General features: G+C 37.9%; 1 protein-coding gene across 1 annotated transcript in view; it reads left to right on the top strand.

The window, feature by feature from the left end:
- The window catches only part of DNAH9 (dynein axonemal heavy chain 9), a 577218-nt gene that overhangs the window by 258169 nt on the left and 298005 nt on the right, over nucleotides 1–21044 (top strand). Inside the window, exons 32-36 of the mRNA XM_056117744.1 lie at nucleotides 2254–2464; nucleotides 4115–4242; nucleotides 6532–6640; nucleotides 9424–9571; nucleotides 13046–13220. Of these exons, the coding sequence (XP_055973719.1) occupies nucleotides 2254–2464; nucleotides 4115–4242; nucleotides 6532–6640; nucleotides 9424–9571; nucleotides 13046–13220 (771 nt within the window). The remainder of the gene's footprint in view (nucleotides 1–2253; nucleotides 2465–4114; nucleotides 4243–6531; nucleotides 6641–9423; nucleotides 9572–13045; nucleotides 13221–21044) is intronic.

Below are 21044 nucleotides of genomic sequence, written 5' to 3' on the forward strand. Positions count from 1 at the left end.
TGTGTGTGTGTGTGTGTGTGTGTGTTTTGGGGGAAATGTTGTTTGGAGTAGACCAATGGACTATTACCTTAATGTATTTGGGGTAGCCAGACTGCCCTAGTGAGCCAATTGATGGATCTTTAGAGATATAAAAAGGGAGAATACTAAGCCACCGCTGGGAAATCCACATCCACCTCTGGTCTGACCTGTGGGAGGAGCATGGGTCAAGCTTCCTCACTGTGTGCATTCTAATTCCCTGGTTGCCATCTTCTCTTGTTCACAGGAAAACTCTTTCCCACACAGCAATGAGATACATTTTTAAATTAAAAATTAGTCTAACTTTTGTTTGAAAGTAAAGATAACACTGATCAATAAATAGAATGAAAGAAGATTTTCTATATGAGCTTGGATTGAAGCTGAGAACATCTTCTTTCTAGTCATGACATTTTACTTACGGAGAATAAAGTCCAGACAACTGTTTCTCATGTAGAATCATAATAACTAAAATCATAAAACTATAAGCACTTTTAATATTTTACCTGTAAGATCGAGGAAAATACAGAATGTCTCCATGTAAACATGGAAGAAAATGTGAATATTAACAAATATGACAATGTAAAAGTTGAATATATCTGAAAGAAGATAGACTATGTAAGGAAGAGACAACATATTTAATGATATATATGCCGACAAAACATCCTATCAAAAGTTGAGGCATTTATAGCTGTTTACAGTCTTTAACATATGACATAAGTAATCTCTTCATCAATTGTTAAATGGTTAAACAAAATTCAGAATATCTATACAATGGAAACTTATCCAAATATGAAGATAAATGAAGTAGTGATACATACAATACCAAAGATAAGTCTTGAAACATTTTTAATTTAAAGAAGCTAGTCACAAAATATCACTCTAATTTGAATTTTTGTGTCCAGAATAATCAAAGATATAGAGAAAGGACATAAACCACTATTGTGTATATTAGGGGTTATGTAGGAGAGGGTGATAATATGGAGAATGCTTAGTAATTGGTACTTTTTTTCTCTTCATTTTAAAGATGAAAATAATTGGTGTATAAATCATGATCTTTCCTTATATTACTCAGTTGACCTTTACACATACCATTCCTATTTTAAATAAATATTTCTTCAGTCCTTGATGTGTGACAGGTACTCTGATAAACATTAGAAATAGGTAAGAAATATAATCATGACTGATTTAAAAAAGCTGATACTTTAAGAGGGATACAGAAATGTAACCACTGTACTACTTATAAGTATAAAAGGAAGGATGTAATGTATAAATAACTCACCGCAGACTAAAGGATATGTAGGTTCTGGCAGAGGTAGGCATAATTAAGGGTAATTTGTTAAGAGAACGCACATAGACAGAAAACAGAGTATAATTAAAGACTTCAGGTAATTTTTCCAACTGGTATGTGCATATTGAGACTTGATGGATCAGACTGGGGCATTTTGGGATATACTTACAAAGAGCTTTGTAAGCTATCTAAGTTATTTGATATTGTCAAAGTTTTGGAGAGCCAGAGAAGAGACAGAATGGTGGCAGTGATAAGATTGAATTTTTATCCCAGTAAAAGTACTCTTATTGTAGAAAGGAGATTGAAGGCAAATTACAACAGGAGTTATAAGCCCTTCAATGATTCCATCAGCTCCAAGAAACTGATTCCAGCCTCATCAAGCCACCCATTTAACCATATCATGTCCTGCCACACCACAAGTTTTCACTTGTGAGTTTTTACTTGTGCTGTTACTACAGCCTGGACTATCCTTATTCATCTTCTTGGCAAACAACTCATTCCTAAAATTACAATTCAGAGCTACCTACACTAAAGTTTTCCTTGTTATCTGTGCAAAATAAATTGTTCTTTCCTATCTGTTCCCATGAGTAGCTAAACTAGAACCCTTACTGCCTTATATTATTCTATTTCAGCAACATGACTTCTTTATTAGACTATAAAGTCACAAGAGAAGGAAAGATATCTAGATTTCTAGATATCCAGTATCTGGAACATTCTCTAGAACTTGGTTAGAACTTGATTAGGTAGTACTTTTATACTTTGAATGATAAGTGGGTAAAATGAGTCCTATCTGCCCTACTCTAACTTCCTCCATCATGGGGTGAATAGCTTGGGGTGAATAACTCTTCTGTTGGCATCACCTCTCACTTTCGATGCCCACATGGCTCACAGACAAGCTATAGGAATGTAGGTGATAAACTAGTCTGTCTAACCAAATGTTGTCTTCCTAGGTGGTGCAGCTGGAGGAGCTCCTGGCAGTGCGGCATTCTGTGTTTGTAGTGGGAAATGCGGGTACTGGCAAGTCTCAGGTGCTCAGGTGCTTGCACAAAACCTACCAGATTATGAAACGGCGCCCTGTGTGGACTGATCTAAATCCAAAAGCAGTCACCAATGACGAACTGTTTGGTATCATCAATCCAGCAACACGAGAATGGAAGGATGGTAAAAGAACGCTACTACTTGGGAAAGTTCCCCCCACCCACATTCTTTTTGACAGACTTAACTTTGGCTTATTTTTTAGCCATTGTGGAAAGCTAAAAATGGAAATACAAGTTCAAATTATATTCACAGTAGCAGAAAAAAAAGCTGAAATATTTAAGAATGCATTTATCCATGGCAAAGCCTGGCAAACTACCCGTGATGTATTCGATATGCCAAAAACAGTAACAAGTCTCAAAATGGAGCCATTACTGGTGCCCGCTCGAGCAAATCGATGAATAACGGGAGGACAGTGTACAGTGCTACAGTACATTTATCCAAAGATATGTATTGGAAGTGATGTAAAAACTTATTAGCATAAAATAATATTTGAATGAACGAAAACTCCTATTATATTATTGTTCAGTCATAGTAGTATTAAAATTGCAAAAGCATATAGAAATTACAGGAGCTAAGGTACTTGCCATACATATGGTTCATTCATGACTCTATTCAAATCCTCGGCACTACATATGGTCTCCCCAGAAACCCCCAGGGTCACAGAGCTAAGAATAGCACCTGAACACTAGCAGAGTATGGTAATGTATATATGTGTGTATACATATACAAAGTTATAAATTTCATATAATGCCATATTGAATTTCATACAGTACACGGTCCACGGTCGGTCCTCCTGTTGTTCATCGATTTGCTCGAGCGGGCCCAGTAACGTCTCTATCATGAGACTTCTTGTTACTGTGTTTGGCATATCGAATACATCACGGGTAGCTTGCCAGGCTCTGCTGTTTGGACGAGACACTCTCGGTAGCATGCCGGGCTCTCCGAGAGGGGTGAAGGAATGAACTCGGGTCGGCCATGTTGGCTGCGTGCAAGGCAAACGCCCTACCCGCTGTGCTATATACAATACACATATTGAAAAAAATTTCTAAGACTACAATTGAAAAGGATGAAAGACCTTATCTTAAAGGGCTTTGATATATGGCCAGGAGAAAGTAGAGCTGGCAAGGTGCTTTCTTGTTTGTAGCTGACAGTTTCACTCCCCATCAATGTGATGGTCACCAGAGCATAACAGCGACTGATTTAGGAGATAGTCCTGAACACAGCCAAATGTAGCCTAGAATGCATTGATTAATTAATTAATTAGCTTCGGTATAATTCCATAATGTCACAATTGCCTACTGAAAGGTTCTTTCTTGGGCAGTCGAAGAAGAGGAACCTCTCAAATGATGCTCAGGATACCCAGAGGCTCCTTCCTATATTTTTGGCACACTGGCCCCTCCTTTCAATGACTAACCAGGCCTGTGAATGAAGTGCTGGAAATGAAGTGCTCTTCCAGGTCACCCCAGTAATTCTGTGTAGGGTGTCATGAGTTGCACCCAGCAATTCTTGGAAGATCTTGCAGTGTTGAAGATCAAATGGAGGTTGACTACTTGCAAGGCACACACCAAATCCCATACTATCTTATTGCCCCCTATATTGTGGTTCTTACAAAAAGACTGAAGATTAAGAGACACCTTGATCACAGTCAAAATTTTGGTAAAATAAGATACAAAATCATGTCTAACCTGACAGTGTTATAGCAAATAATGAAAGGCTGTCTAAGTATAAAGGTGCTTGGTGCTGAAAAAAATTAAGGTACACTGTTATTTTCAGGACTGTTTTCATCCATCATGCGGGAACTGGCCAACATCACTCATGATGGGCCTAAGTGGATTTTACTGGACGGTGATATAGATCCAATGTGGATTGAGTCTCTGAACACTGTTATGGATGACAACAAGGTATCAAGGAGAAGAGGGGAGGGAATCTCTAAGCCAATTCTAATCATTCTAAAATCAGATCACAAGTCTGGCAGAGATATCTAGAAATCTCAATTCCACGTAAAGGCTTATCCTAAGGAAATATTACTAATGTCTTTAAGCGGGTAGGGCATTTTCCTTGCATGTGGCAGACCCAGGTTCAATTCCTCTGTTCCTCTCGGAGCTCCCGGCAAACTATCGAGAGTATCCTGCCTGCTTGGCAGAGCCTGACAAATTCCCCGTGGCATATTTGATGTGCCAAAAACAGTAGCAAGTCTCACAATGGAGACGTTACTGGTGCCTGCCCAAGAAAATCGATGAACAATGGGAGGACAGTGCTACAGTGCTATTTTTGCTTTGGGGGCCAACTTGGTTGTGCACTGTGCTTATTTCTGCCTCTTTATAAATTGCTACTGAGAGCTTGGGGGACCATATGTGGTGCCCAAGATCAGATATGGGCCAGCCTCAAGCAGGAAAAGCACTGTACTAGCTGGACTATCTCCCTGGCCTCTGTCTTTAATTTTTTAATTGCTCAACCTTGATTGTTATATAGTGGACATATAGTATATGTAAATTTAGGGTGTACTATGTGAGAATGTCTAAGATCTACTCTCTCATTGACTTTCAAGTAAAATATACAGTACTCTATACTATAATTGCCATAGTTACATTAGGCTCCGAAAAGTTATTTATCTTATAACTAGAAGTTCAAACCTTTTGACAACCTTCAAATATTTCTTTCCCCAATACTATCACTATCATTATCACTCCTTTTTTTATCGATTTGCTTGGGTGGGCGCTAGTAATGTCTCCATTCGTCCCTGTCACATGCTAGTGTAGCCCGATGGCATATTGGGGGCTCTTTCAGGGTCAGGGGAATGAGGACCATAATTATTACTGTTTTTGGCATATCAAGTACTCCATGGATAGCTTGCCAGGCTCTGCCATTCGGATGGGATACTCTCGGTAGCTTGCCGGACTCTCCGAGAGGGATGGAGGATTTGGGGGCAGCCTCTAATCACCACAGGTGTTCCCAGTCAGGCATATATGCAGGCAGGATACTCTCAGTAACCTGCCAGTTTGCCAGTTTCTCTGAGAGAACTATATACCCTATGCACCTTCCTATAAACTACCAGTGCAATTTTTGAGTTTAGTTTTTGTTAAATATTTTATTTGGGTAAAATCATACCTCATCATCTTATTTTCAGGGCACTCCACATTTTTACAGAAGGCAGAATTTCTTTATGTTACCGAACAATATTTTATTACACATGCATAAGTTAAGGGTAATGATTTTTTTCTAAGAAATCTGACCCTGGTAGGAAATTTTATTGTTGTGTAAATGAGAAGTAGAATTATACAAATCAAAATGGTACTGTCAACTATAAACCTAAGTTACATAGTTTGAAACATATGTAAAGTTTCTCATTGACCAAGCATTAAACTATACATAACTATATAAAACAGATCACATTTTTCTTTCAGTTATTGTAAATAATGCTCTGATGAGTATAGGCATGGAAATGTCTCTCTTAAAATCCTAATTTTACCTATCACCAGTGTTTTCAGAGCTTGATAAAAGAGTTGTCAGAATTAACAACATTTATGTACTTCAATAACATTGCTATTATTCCCATCATATTTAGGCTTGTAATTTCTTTCAGGATCTTTTCAATGTGGATTAATTTAATATGAAAACATAAAAAGAATTTAGGCCACTTTTGAAGTCTCTTAGTTTTTTCCTTTTTATAAATAAAAAAATGATACCATAAACATCCTAAGTTTAACAGACATCAAAAATGGTGGCAAATTTTTATTTACAAAGAGAATATTTTATGTTTAACACACAATGAAAACCAACCAAGTACCAATAAAATGAATTGTAAGATGAAGCTTCTCCTTAACTTGTTCAGAAATTGCCACCAGATTAGTAGTTTAACAGGGATCCCAACATATATATATGGAATCACTAAACCAAATTTTAAAAATATAGTTACTTCCTTAAATAATCCTATTATTTCAAGCACTGACATCAATTTAAACTTCTAGGTAAGTTTTTCCATGGTTAAATGTAGACATACAAGTAGAAGCACGGAGAGACAGAGTTTAATAGGGTAAAATAAGAGAACGGATGTTTTGGAAAATTTAGAAAATACAATCCCAAAGAAAAGAGTAATCATTTATAGCCTTTTGGTATCATCCAAATACCTACCAGCTGGTCATACATTCCAGCTCCTTCAAAACTCTAATGTCCCTTCATATTGTTTCTAGGTCTTGACCCTGGCAAGTAATGAGAGGATCCCTCTGAATCCTACAATGAGACTTCTCTTTGAAATCAGCCACCTGCGCACAGCCACACCAGCAACTGTCTCCAGAGCAGGTAAGGGTTTAAGAAAGGAAACAAATACAAACTGGCACAGCTGAAGAAGGTGCCTCCAGTTTACTTCATCTAAACTGTAGCCCAAAGCACATCTTTAATCCACATCCCCATGATTGAGCAAGTACTCTAAATACAAGACAGTCAGCACTGTCAGCACTGTACTCCCATTGTTGCTCGAGCAGGCACCAGTAATGTCTCCATTGTGAGACTTGTTATTGCTGTTTTTGGCATATTGAATACATCCCAGGTAGCTTGCCAGGCTTTGCCATGCGGGCAGAATACTCTCGGTAGCTTTCCCCTCTCTGAGAGGGGTGGAGGAATCGAACCCTGGTCGGCTGCGTGAAAGGCAAATGCCCTACCCACTATGCTATCACTCTGGCCCTACAAGGCAGTATGATCTTCTTAATTCATAAATATCATGGCAATAAAAAAGAAATGTTCCCTGTGCTCTGCACAGATCTCCTCTACACATAAATGCCTCAAATTAGGATATATTTTATATTTTTAATTTTATATCATATTTTAGGTAATAGAGTAACAAAAGTCTTCAAGTTTCTGGCATGATGTAGAAAGTATTGCATAGCCTTGCTGCCAAAATACCCATGACACCCTCATCCCAATGTCCACCCCATCTTCTATCCCACCTCTTTCTCAGTTGTTGTTATTGTCTTAGTACATACTTTGAGTCCACTTAGCTCCACCCATATGCTCAAGACTCCCCACTTATGTCCCCATACAATATCACAGCAGCATGTTCACCCCCTTACCTCACACTCTCCTGTCTGTATTCTAACATTGGAGGTTTTTTTAGATTGATATTGTCCATACACTTGATCTGTTTCTTTCTATAACACAGATGAATATGATCAGACTGTATTTGTCCTCCCTCTGACTTATTTTGTTAAATTAACACCTTCAACCAAGTTTCCTGAAACTGCATGAATTTTTTTTCTCCAATGGCTGCAAATACCATAGCCTCTTTATCCATTCATCTGATATTGAACAGTTGGCTGCGTCCATATCCTGGATATCATTCTAAGAGCTGAAATAAACATAGCTGTTCAAATATCTTTTGAATTAATGTTTTTGTATTTGGGAAACATAGGATATAGTTAGACCAGTTAAAGTCTCTAAATCGTGGTGGAAAATAATGGCTTTATGACTCAGCTTTTTTCTATCTCTGCTGGTAACATTAATTAAGAGAAACTAGAGGATAAAGAGAATGTATATATCTTTACTATATGCATATTCCTTCTCCAAAGCTTATGCTGAGTTTCATCAACACAGGCCATTAGAATTGACTCTGTCATCCAGTAACTTCTGTAAGAAATAACCACAAACTATGTGTTTTAAAAATAACAGAAATGAACACTTTTATGTTTATAGAAAAACATATTGTAGGACAGAGAAATAATACAGAAAATAAGGCACTTGCCTTGCAACCTCAGTCAGCTTTTCCGTAGCATCAAAAATCATGATTGCCACTCAATGCCTCTTTTGCAAACCACAACACCCAAAAGGAGAGAGAGAACAGAGGGGTGTGCCCTGCCACAGAGGCAGGGTGGGATGGGGGAGAATGCGGGGTGGGAGGAATACTGGGATCCATGGTGATGGGAAATGGGCACTGGTGGAAGGATGGATATTTGATCATTGTATAATTGAAACCCAAGCACAAAAATTTGTAAGTCTACAACTGTACCTCATGGTGTCTCACTAATAAAAATAAATTAAAAAATAAAAATAAAAGTATGATTCTCAACATACAAAAAAAAATCATCCCCTAAGCACATCTAGTAGTGATACCTGATCATAGAGGCAAAATGTGAACCCTGGGGCTGGAGCAATACCACAGTGGGTAAGGCGTTTGCCCTGCACACAGCCAACCCGGATTGATTCCCAGCATTCCATGTGGTCCCCCAGACACTGCCAGGGGTAACTCCTGAGTGCATGAGCCAGAAGTAACCTCTGTACATCGCTGGGTGTGACGAAAAAAAGCAAAAATTAATTAATTACAAAAAGAATGGGAGGTATTAAGACTTGAAGTTTAAAGAAAAAATATGAATCCTGAGTACAGCTGTGCTACAGATAGATAGATAGATAGATAGATAGATAGATAGATAGATAGAGCGATAGAGAGATAGAGAGATACACAGATAGATAATCTGGTTATGGCATCTAAAATCAAGATGTCATCCCACCTGTACTACTCTCAAGGATCTTACAGAAAAATGTATATTCCAGTTTGGATATTTCTTGGTTTGAGGACCTATCAGAAAATTTATCTCCATAATCTCATGACTGCCTCTGTGTAAACTTTTTCCCTCTTTGTATTATACAGACATTTTTAAATGACCCACCAAACTAACCAGGATTTATCTTATTTCAATATTCTTAATTATAGGCTGCTCAGGCCCTTTTTTCAAACAAGATCTCATTCAGGGGTTAAGAAATAGGCATTTATATGGTGTTATTAATACTCAACCTGCTGCACATACAACATATTGTAAGAAATGTTGCAAATGAATGATAGACTTCCATTCTGAGCTTATCCTCTGCATTAGTAGGTTTCTCAACAATGCTTCCTGTCAGGTATTATCAGTCAGTTGATCTCAATAGTAAACCCATTTTCTCTCTCAGTTTTCACCATATCTCAGTTATATTTATATAGAATCATCAGTTATATTTAATAGAGTCATGGTACATTTTCTAAACAGAGAAATTCAATGTCTAGTGTGATACTGACATATAGAACATTTCCTGAATAATGCTCATTGTGTTCTCAGGGATTCTATATATCAACCCATCAGATCTGGGGTGGAATCCTCCAGTGAACAGCTGGATTGATAAGAGAGAAATCCAGACAGAGAGAGCAAACCTAACTATTCTGTTTGACAAGTATCTTCCGACCTGCTTAGACACACTCAGAACCAGGTATGCCAAGAAATATGCATGGTAACAACTTAAAGTAACCTTAAAAAGCTTTGGGGCTCATGTGTCCTGGTGTTTGGTATTATCCCTGGTCAGATGTTTCTAAATCAACCCCTCCCAGAAAATGTTAAAAGCCATGAAATCTTATTGTCCCTTTCTGCAGAAATTGAGCAAACAGGAAGACTTAAAGTCCTTTTTATGAGTGCCATGAGAATATATCTAGAAGTTGTTGTAAGCAGTAATGTCAAATAATAACCATGAAGCCCTTTGGTTTGTGGAACAAGCAGATGGTCTCCTGATAATACTACCCAGGCCAGATAAACAGACCAGGAGATGAAAATGAATTGTCAGGAAAATGTGGGGTCTGCTTTCTAGTACAGGCTATGATTGTTTATGGGCTGAAAATGTGGGGTTGATACAAAGCATCATTTTAGCAGTTCTGACCCTCTGGACACCATGAGTTCAATCTTCCTTTTATGAGTTTGTAAATGTAAAAGTTATAATTCTTGGCCACTTATCACATAAAAAGACTAATTACTCTTAAACAAAAAGAACTTATTTATAGCAAGAATTACGTGTGTCTGAAGAGAGAGGTTCAATTTAGAGCATGCTATTGTTTTATAGTCTCCGTTTTGTATATTTAATGAATTATTCTCTGAATTTGGTGTCCAGCTCTGTAGTTGAACACTGTTAATCACCAAAGGCTGGTTCTGTGATGGCAACATGAGTCAGAGATCTCTTAGTTCTAGAAGATTAAGCAAGTAAGGATCAGGATTATGTCCCAGACAAGTGAAAGTCCATCACTCAAATCCTCCCTGTCAAGTATAAAATAGATAATTTCTCATGAGTGCGAAGACAATGAAGTGAGATTTCTCCACAAAAATCTGGAAACAACCCAAGTGTCTGAGAACGGACGACTGGTTAAAGAAACTTTGATACATCTACACAATAGAATATTATGCAGCTATTAGGAGAGATGAAGTCATGAAATTTGCTTATAAGTGGATAGACATGGAGAGTATCATGCGAAGTGAAATGAGTCAGAAAGAGAGGGCAGATATAGAAGGACTGCATCATTTGTGGAGTATAAAATAACATAACATGATACTGACACCTAAGTACAGTAGGTACAAGGGCAGTAAGATTGCTCCATAGTTGGAAGACTGCCTCATGAGCAGAGGGGAGAAGGCAGCTGGAATAAAGAAGAGATCACTAAGAAAATGTGGGTTGGAGCAATTGGTTGGGATGGGAGATGTGTGCTGAAAGTAGATGAAAGACCATACATGATAACCTCTCAGTATCTGTATTGCAAACCATTATGCCCAAAAGTGGAGAGAGAGTATGGGGGAAATTGTCTGCCACGGAGGCAGTGGGAGGGTGGGAAAGGGGAGTTATACCGAGGATATTGATGGTGGGGAATGTGCACTGGTGATGGGATGGGTGTTTGATCATTGTGTGATTGTAACCCAAACATGAAAGCTTATAACTATATCTCATTGTATTTCAATATTTTTTTAAAAATAGACATTTTTAAAAAATTGAAAGCACAAAACACTGAATAGAATAGTTACCTATACAATGTTCAAGTCTGTTGTTAGAAATAATCCAATGTAGGGATTATTATCAATTGTAGAGGACAAAACAAAGTTTGAGTTCAACTCAGACCCAGGTTTGATATTCACTAGTTTTTGGTCTCCTGAGCATCACCATGATTTGGCCCAAAACCAAACAACCTAATAAATAATTAAAAATCTATTGTAAGCAAGAAATAATTTATTGAAAATAGAGTTTATGATCCAGGATCACAAACAAAGTAGTTATAAGAACGTTTCATCATAGGCAGGATGCAGATGAGTTTTAAAAGATCATGCAGGGGATTTACCTAGTTAAGCTTAAGTCATTTATTTGAACCCTTGGGATTAATTGAAAAGACTCATTGAGCAGAACAATGCAATGTTGAGTTTTTTGCACAATATGAAAATAGTGTCATGTATTTCCTAATTATCAATATGAAATGAATTAAAAATTGCTACTTCTTTTGTAGTAACCAATACAGAGAAAAAGTAAGTTGGTATTCTTCAGTAATTGCTGAAAAGAAGAAATTGAGTAATCCTTCTGATTTAAGCTTGTTGGTTTCTTCACCTACATGTTTCAACATGCATTTGGGACAAGATAGAATTTTGTTGACACAAAGTAGATTCCAAATCCACAGGCTCATGACTTGATCCATACTGGTATATTGCTCATTGTTTTACAGTGAGGATTGTTGCCCACTGAAACAGACAGCCGCTCTTTAGCCTGTGAGCTTATCTTTACATAGGAGGAGACCACAAAGTATTGTGTGTATGAGAGAGACAGAGACAGAATGAGACAGACAGAGACAGAGATCAACAGAGAGAGAGACAGAGACAAGGAGGGATTCTATAAGATAAAGATCAGTCAGTTCCTGCCCATTACATCCCCAGATACGGCTGAAGCTCCAAAGAAAATAGTTTCAGTTTACTGAGGGAATATCTCTGGTGTGGATTGGAAAAACAAAACTTACACCCACCTTGAACTTTGGTATATTTTAGTCATTGAGTAAACTTGAAGTGAAGAAAACTGAAATATTTAATTTTTATGTTGTACACTTGCCCACGGATTTGCAGGGTATCATTAACGTTTGGATAAGGGAAGAAGAATGGTGGGTATCAGGAAAGAAAGTTGAAAAACAATCTAATTTTTTAACAAAGGAAGTGGACAAAGAAATCAAGGTGGAGCTAAAGTGATAACACACTGGGTAGGGCACTTGCCTTGTACACGGCCAACCTAGGTTTGATCCTTGGTACTCCATATGGTCCTCAGAGCCTGACAGCAGTGATCCCTGAGTGCAGAGACAGAAGTATCACTGTCCTATCACTGTCCTCCCATTGTTCATCGAGTTGCTCGAGCGGGCCCAATAACGTCTCCATTGGAGACTTTTGTTGTTACTGTGTTTGGCATATCGAATACATCATGGGGAGCTTGCCAGGCTCTGCTGTGCGGGCGAGATACTCTCGGTAGCTTGCCAGGCTCTCTGAGAGGGGCGGAGGAATCGAACTCGGGTCGGCCATGTTGGCTGCGTGCAAGGCAAACACCCTACCGCTGTGCTAGCACAGTGGGTAGAGACAGGAGTAAGCCCTAAGTAATGTGTGATGCAACACCCCCCCCCCCCCAAAAAAAAGCGATCAATCAATCAATAATGAAAGGCATAAGTAATGCTATGGTCCTTTGAAAACCTAAATAAATTGACATGAAATATTTTGAGTACACGGAAGTTTACTAGACTCCATGCTATTCAACAGCAGCGTGAGTATGAAAAATTCCCATGATTTTATCTTTCTTTCTCTTTTTATTTTTTAAATTTTTATTAGTGAATCACTGTGAGGTACAGTTACAGATTTACATATTTTAGTGCATGTGTTTCAATCATACAATTATCTTTCTTTCTCATTTCAGATTTAAGAAAATAATTCCAATCCCAGAGCAAAGCATGGTTCAGATGTTGTGCCGCCTTCTTGAATGCATGCTGACCAAGGAAGATATCTCTGCAGACTGCCCCAAGGAAACTTATGAGCTTTATTTTGTGTTTGCTGCCATCTGGGCTTTTGGTGGAGCAATGGTCCAAGATCAGGTGAGAGATTTGTATATTAGTGATGCTAATGTTATCACTCATATACAAATCTACAATGGCAAAAACTGAGACTTCAGCAAAGATCTGAATACAAGACAGTTTAACAGAATTAATATAATGGCATTGAACTATTCATAGATTTTTACCCATTGTTCTCCTAAAGGCAGTTGTCCTCATAGAAAGACGTAACAAACAGTAGAGAAAGATCTTTTCTTTTTTGAGTTAGTAAGTCTATACTGATTACCTACAGAGTTGCAGCGTCTAGTTCAAACAAAGGGAGTTATAAATGCACAACTTTTCATAATGATGCATGATTAAATGATGTATATAGATGGAATAATGCTATATGTGTAAGTTTTAGTGTGAGTTTTGACTGCTTTAGACTTCTAAAAATCTTCCAGAACAAGCTTGTACCACTTTTTACTAGGTAAGAGTTAACCATCACATATCTGTAGTCTAAAATTCAGAGCTCTTTATAGACATTTGAACCAAAAGTTAATTGGCATCTAGGGAAAATAAATCAAAACAGTATTGATCTCTGGGTACTAGAATACTTGGCTTAGAATACATTCTTGCCTTCTTACAGTCTTTTTAACTTTTTTATCTAAAAATTGCAATTGTAAGGATTTTATGGACCAACTTTTAAACTGATACTGGTTATCATGCAACTAGCATATAGAGATTAAAAAGATGAGCTCAGGTTATGAATTACAATTCTGTAACTCTCTGGTGGCCATGGACAGGTAATAATTCTCTCTACCTAACTCTCCCCCCCATGTGTCCGAAGGAAATCAGGATTATTATAATTTCTAGAGTGGTAGTAGGGTTTAAATAAATGGATAGTGTACAAATCACCCAACAGTAGTTTATGGAAGATACTAAAAATAATACTGGGAAACATACATATATATTATTCTTCTCCTACTACAAATATTCAGTTTCATAGATATCTCTCTCACAACACTGGATCAAACCAAACTGTAATTATAGTGGAGCTACAACTTACTTTCTGGTATGAATTGATTGTGGGAACTTTAAGGAAATAGAAGTAAAAGTGTATACACCCTCCCCAAAGTCAAAATAATGTTTTTAGAATTCAAAATGAAGTTGAACAATTAATTTTGAAGGATCTATTTCTTTTTTATATTCACAGACTCTGATTGTAGCATCTATCCCACAACTAGTCACTTTCTAGCATGTTTCCAATGCTCAAAATTCATAGAGGAACTCACATAAGCTGTCTCTTTTTCCTTATGCTGATGGGAAAGGGGAAATCTTCAAAGAGCATAAGGATACCTCAATAGGGAGTTTGATATCTGAAGATTTTATTCTGTTTATCATTCCTTAGAACTTCTTTGTGAACTATTTCTTAGTGAGCCTTCTGTTTCTTTTTTGAGGCAAGGAAGCAATGAATCAAATGGGATAGTTTCTCAAGTTTTGTTAAATTCTCATTCTTGCTAAAATACACTTATATACCAATAAGCACAGATTATTGCTGGTCATCAAATGCAGCCCTAGATCTTTTAGCTCTTGAAAGGTCAAGCAGCAATTACTGCTGGCTTCTCTCTCTCTCTCTTACACTGCTGTGGAGCAAGCAGAGGGAATAAAAAATCAACATATTTGATCAATTTTTCTCTCTGTGTGGAAAAATTTAAATAGACCAGCTGCTTTTAGATGATCAGAGGAAAGCATCTCTTCAGGGGACTGGGCTCTGGAGTGTTTTGATTTACAGACATCCATGCTGGGACATGGGGAGGAAACCAGGGAGAAAGCTTTTAACAGCAGGAATTGTCCAATCCCCCCCAGCTCCCAACATACACACACTCACCACCAACAATAAAGCCAAATGCCAAAAAGTAGTGCTAGAAATTGAAAAATAGGAAGTTAGTCAAAATATTCACATAAGAAACCCTATGGTTCTTATATTTAAAAACTGCCATTACAGCAAAGGAGAAATTAAAATGGAGTCTTTATCTGAGTAGAGGATCAGGAAGGAAGAAGGAAAGAGGGAGGGAGGGAGGGAGGAAGGAAGGAAGGAAGGAAGGAAGGAAGGAAGGAAGGAAGGAAGGAAGGAAGGAAGGAAGTATTCTAGCCAAATAGTTTTCAGTGATGACTAAAAATTAACCCTCAAAAACTCTGTGAACGCCAGACTAGGGAATTGAAAGCAGTGATAAATTTTATTTTGTAATATGTTCTAGAGGTGTAACCCTTTGTGCTCTTGCTTTTTCCTATATAAAAAGGAACTACTTTTACTAGCAAGGTAATGTAGAGCATTATAATACCAAATTCTGTCTGCTAAACTTGGTGTAAAGGGCCCTCCCGTTGATCATCGATTTGCTCAAGCGGGCCCAGTAACGTCTCCATTGGAGACTTTGTTGTTACTGTGTCTGGCATATCGAATACTCTCGGTAGCTTGCTGGGCTCTCCAAGAGGGGCGGAGGAATCGAACTCCGGTCGGCCATGTTGGCTGCATACAAGGCAGACGCCCTACCCGCTGTGCTATCGCTCCAGGCAAACTTAGTGTAATTAAAGTCAAAATGTAGTAAGGGGTCCCAAGGATTTTTATATTCAAAGGAAATGAGAATTTTCTATTTATTAAGGTTATTGCTGACGTAACACACAGTGTTGAGCTGAACAAGGGCATTTAACTGACTTGGTAAAGGTGACCTTATCTTAGAGTAGCAATTATAGTTGAAAGTAAGGTCAAAGAGCCAGATTTCAGGAGAAAGAAATGACGTTGCTATAGTCTAGTTAATATAACCTGTCTGAGAAACCAACCAAGTAGCTTAATGTAGAATTTGAGGTAAGTAAAAAGAGATGAAACTCTCACTCCTCTTCCTTCTCTAAATAGCTAGAGTCTTATATTTTCATTCAAAATGTTTTAATCGAATCACCACAAATTAAAAAGTAACAAAGATATCCATGATTGACTTTCAGGCATAAAATGTTCTGACACAAATCCCTTTACCAGTGTCCACTACCCTCCACCAGTGCCCTCTTCCCTCCTGCCCCTCAGATGACCGGTGCCTTCCCCTTCGTTCTAGGGTTCCCTTACCTAACTAATTACCCTTTCCTATCCCCACTCCAGTAGCAAGCTTCCTACTGAAGATCAGTTCTACTCTTTGTTTCTATTGCCCTTGGGCATTTCATATTCCCCTAGTTAGTTTCCTTATATCCCCCATATAAGGAGATATCATTCTGATTTTGTTCCTCTCCCTCTGACTGATTTCACTCAATATGATACTCTCCATGCTATATTCAAACTGCGTGACTTCATCTTTTCTTATGACTGCATAGTATTCCATTGTGTATAACCAGAGTTTCTTTATCCAGTCTTGGACAGATGGTTTGTTTCCAGGTTTAAGCTACTGTGAATAGTGCGATAATGTACATAGTAGTGCATATGTCTTTTCAGTATGGTGATTTTGAGCCCTTGGTGTATATTTTAGGAGTGGAAAACTGCTGGGTCCTATGGAAGCTCAATTCCGAGGGTTGTTTTTTTTTTATTAAGGTATGTCCATATTGTCTTCCAAACAGACTGGACCAGTCAACATTCTCAGCAGCAGCGAATGAGGGTCCCTATTTACATACATTCTTATCAGTCCCAGTTGTTCTTTTAATCAGTGCCAGCATCTCTGGTGTTTTCATTTACATTATCAGTGTTTTGATTTACATTTAACTGATGTTTAGTTATATAGAGAATTTTTTCATTTGGCCATTTGTATTTTTTCTTTCAGGAATTTTCAGTTCATTATTTTTCTACCCATTTTTGAAGAGTTGAATTACTTTTTCTTTTAGATTTCTACTAGTGCTTTATATATCTCAGATATTAACCCTTTTCAGATGAGTTGTTGTCAATGTCTTCCAGTCTGTGTGTTGACTTGTGTTCTGGTCATTATTTCCTTCAAGGTGCAAAAGCTTCTTAATTTAATGTAGTATCATTTATTTATTTCTGTTTCTCTTTGCTTGGTCAGTGGTGTTTCATCCTTAAACATGCCTCTAGCTTCAGTATCATAGAGAGTTCTGCCTATATTTTCCTCTGTGTACCTAATGGATTCATAAAAAATGCCTATAAATTAATGGGCTTGGAGAGTATCATGCTGAGTGAAATGAGTGAAATGAGTCAGAAAGAAAGGGACAGATATAGAATGGCTGCATTCATTTGTAGTATATAAATATAAAGAGAGATATAGATATATAGATATTAGAAGACCTAACCATGGCCAGGAAAAACAGGGTCTAGGAGGACTGGTCAGTGGTTGGAATCAACTACAAGTGTGTGTAGACCAGAGGGTAGGTAAGATAAAGAAGGGTCCAGGATGACAATACTAGCTGGAAATGATCACGCTGGACAAGTACGAGTGTTAAAAGTATGTAAAAGGATATACCTAATAACCTTTCAATATCTGTACTCCAACCACAATACACAATGCCCAAAAGGAAAGAGAGAGAGAGAGAGAGAGATAAAGTGAAAGAGAGATAAGAAAAATTCCTGCCATAGAGGCAGGCTTGGTGGGTCCAGGATGCTGGGAGGGAAACTAGAGCTAGGAAATGTACACTGGCAGAGGGATAGGTTTGTAACACTGTATGCCTGAAACCAAATTATAAACAGCTTTGTAAATATCTATCTCACAGTGATTAAGTAATAAAATCTTTTAAAAATCAATTCGGGTCATATCAATATCTTTAACCTATTTTTGATCTGACTTGTGCATCGTGTTAGAGATCTGAGTTCACTCTTATCCAGGTAGCAGACCAGCTTTCCCTGCATCACTTGCTGAAAAGACTTTCCTTGTTTAACTTCATACATTTTGCTCCTTTACTGAAGATTATTGGATTGTATACCTGAGCATCCATTTCTTTTCTTTTCAATTACATTTATCTGTGGGTCTCTTCTTATTTCAGGACCATGCTGGTTTTTTTGTTTGTTTGTTTGTTTTATAATTTATTTATTTATTGAATCACTGTGGGAAAAGTTACAAAGATTTCAGGTTTAGGTCTCAGTCATGCAAATATCAAACACATTTCCCTTTACCAATACTTATTTTTTACCACAAAGAATCCCAATAAAACCCCACCTCCCACCCCTCCCAATGCCTGTGAGGCAGATGAATTCTAGTTAACACTCTATCTACTTTGATTAGATTCATTGTTTTGATAAAAGATGCACCATTATTATTTAGAGTTTACCCCCACCCAAATCAGACGTGCTGAAAAAGCGTTGTGAAATGATTTGCTTTCTACAGCTGGGCTCAAGAATTAAAAGAATTAAATGTTGGCTATTGCGGCCGCGCAGTTTTGGATTTCTGCTATTTTACTTATTAACCCTGGAAGTATTTCTACTAAAAGTCAGATAATTAAGAGATTGGTTTTTGAGCTCTGGAGTTGTGGCCGTGCCAGAGAGCCACTTGTGGGGGGCAACTGGTGACCTCGGTAGGGCGTGAAGGACGGGGCAGAATGCCCCCCTTCCCATGAGGTTTTCGTCGCCCCCACACCCCCGGCTCATACCTGCTGTCCACAAGACTCCCATGCGGCCGCCATCTTTCTTTCCAGAGAGCAGGACCATGTTGTTTTAATTGCTACCATTTTATAGTAGAGCTTCATTTGGGGAAAGTGATGCCTCTCATGTTCTTTTTTCCAAGAATTGCTTTGTCTATTTGGAGTTTATCATTTCAGATAAATTTAGTAAGTACTTGATCTATTTCTTTGAAAAAATGTCATGGGGGGAAAGTGATGCCTCTCATGTTCTTTTTTCCAAGAATTGCTTTGTCTATTTGGAGTTTATCATTTCAGATAAATTTAGTAAGTACTTGATCTATTTCTTTGAAAAAATGTCATGGGTATCCTTATAGGAACCGCACGGAATCTGTATATCCTTTGGGAATTATTGCCATTTTGATGATATTAATCCTCCCAATCCATGAACAGGAGATGTTTCCATTTTATCATGTTCTGTTTTATTTGATTAAGTCATGTTTTGTTGGTTAAGTCTCTTTTGTTAAGCTAAGTCTTTTGGTACTTGATTTTTTGAAGTATAATTGTGAGTGGGATTTTTTTCAATATTTCTCTCTTCTACTTCATTATTTTTATATAGGAAAACCAGGGGCTTTTGTGTGTTAATATTTTACCCTACCATTTTACCATACTAGTGTTTTTTCTAGGAGATTTTTTGGAGAGTTTTTAGGATTTTCTAGATATAGTATTAAATTACTTGTAAGTAATGAGACATGTCATCTGCAAATAACTTAGTCCCTTTCTCTCTGTTTGCCCCTAATACCTATTTCTGGCTTAATTGTTGTAGCATGTAATTTCAATATTTTTAAATAGAAGTGGTGAGAGTGGGCAACCTTGTCTTGTGCCTGATCGTAAAGGGAAAACTTTTTTTTCCCTATTGAGTATAATATTTGCTGTGACCTTTTGTTCTCTAATTCTCATTCTCAGAGAACCTGGCAGGCCACTGAGAGTATCATGCCCTCATATGGGCCTGACTGGGAACACCTGTAAAGGTGATTAAAGGCTGCCCAAAGCTTTCATTCCTCTAGAAGTGCCCGGCAAGCCACGAAGAGTATCCTGCCTGCATGGCAGAGTTTGGCAAGCTCCCCGTGGCGTACTCGCTATGCCAAAAACAGTAACAATGATGGTCCTCATTTCCCTGATCCTGAAAAAGCCCCCAATATGTCATTGGGCTACTCTAGCACGTGACAGGGACAAATGGAGACGTTACTGGGCCCGCTCGAGTAAATTGATGAACAACGGGGTGATAGTGATAGTGATAGTGATTTGCTGTGAGGCTTGTGTTAAATGGATTTGACTATATTGAGGAATGTTCCTTCAATAATCATTTTATTCAACATTGTTATCAATAATGGATGTTGAATCATGTCGAACTCTGAATCTATTAATATAATCATAATTTTTGTTTTCCTTCTATGAATATGGTATATAACATTGATTATAACATTGATAACATTGATAAACTTATGTTATGTATGTTAAACCATCCGTGCATCCCAAGGATTAATCCCACTTGGTCATGGTGAGATTAGTGATTTTTTGATTAGTCGTTGGATTCTATTTGCTAGTATTTTGTTTAGAATTTTTGGATCTGTGTTCATCAGATATATCAGTCTATAATTCTCCTTTTCTGTGCTGTTTCTGTCTTCTTTTGGTATTTAGGGTAATATTTGCTTCATAGAAACTGGGAGTGTTTCTGTTTCTTTTATTTCCTGAAAGAGCCTGAAAAGAATTGGCAGTAATGAACACATCTTGGCTGGGATTTAGTTTGTGGGGAGACTTCTGCTTACCATTTAGATTTCTTCAATAAAGGAGCGACAACACAGCAGGTAGGGCATTTATCTTGCACATAGCCGACCTGGGTTTAATTTCTCTGTCCCTCTCAGAGAACCCAGCAAGCTATCGAGAGTATCTTGAGCAGAGCCTGGAAAGCTCCCTATGGCGTATCCGATGTGCCAAAAACGGTAACAACAAGTCTCACAATGGAGACGGTACTGGTGCCTGCTTGAGCAAATCGATGAATAACGGGAGGACAGTGCTACCAGTGCTACCAATAGTGATAGGTTGTTTATGTATTCTATATCATCTTGGTTCAGCCTTGGGAGGTTATAAAAGTGTAAGAATTTATCAATTTTTGTATATACTTTTGTTTCACTGTTACTGTCACTGTCCTCCTGTTGTTCATTGATTTTCTCGAGCGGGCCTAACGTCTCCATTGTGAGACTTGGTTGTTACTCTGTTCGGCATATTGAATATGTCACGGGTAGCTTGTCAGGCTTTGCTGTGAGAGCAAGATACTCTCGGTAGCTT

The sequence above is a fragment of the Sorex fumeus genome, unplaced genomic scaffold (assembly GCF_029834395.1).
Source record: "Sorex fumeus unplaced genomic scaffold, SorFum_2.1 ptg000036l, whole genome shotgun sequence".
Lineage (NCBI taxonomy): Eukaryota > Metazoa > Chordata > Mammalia > Eulipotyphla > Soricidae > Sorex > Sorex fumeus.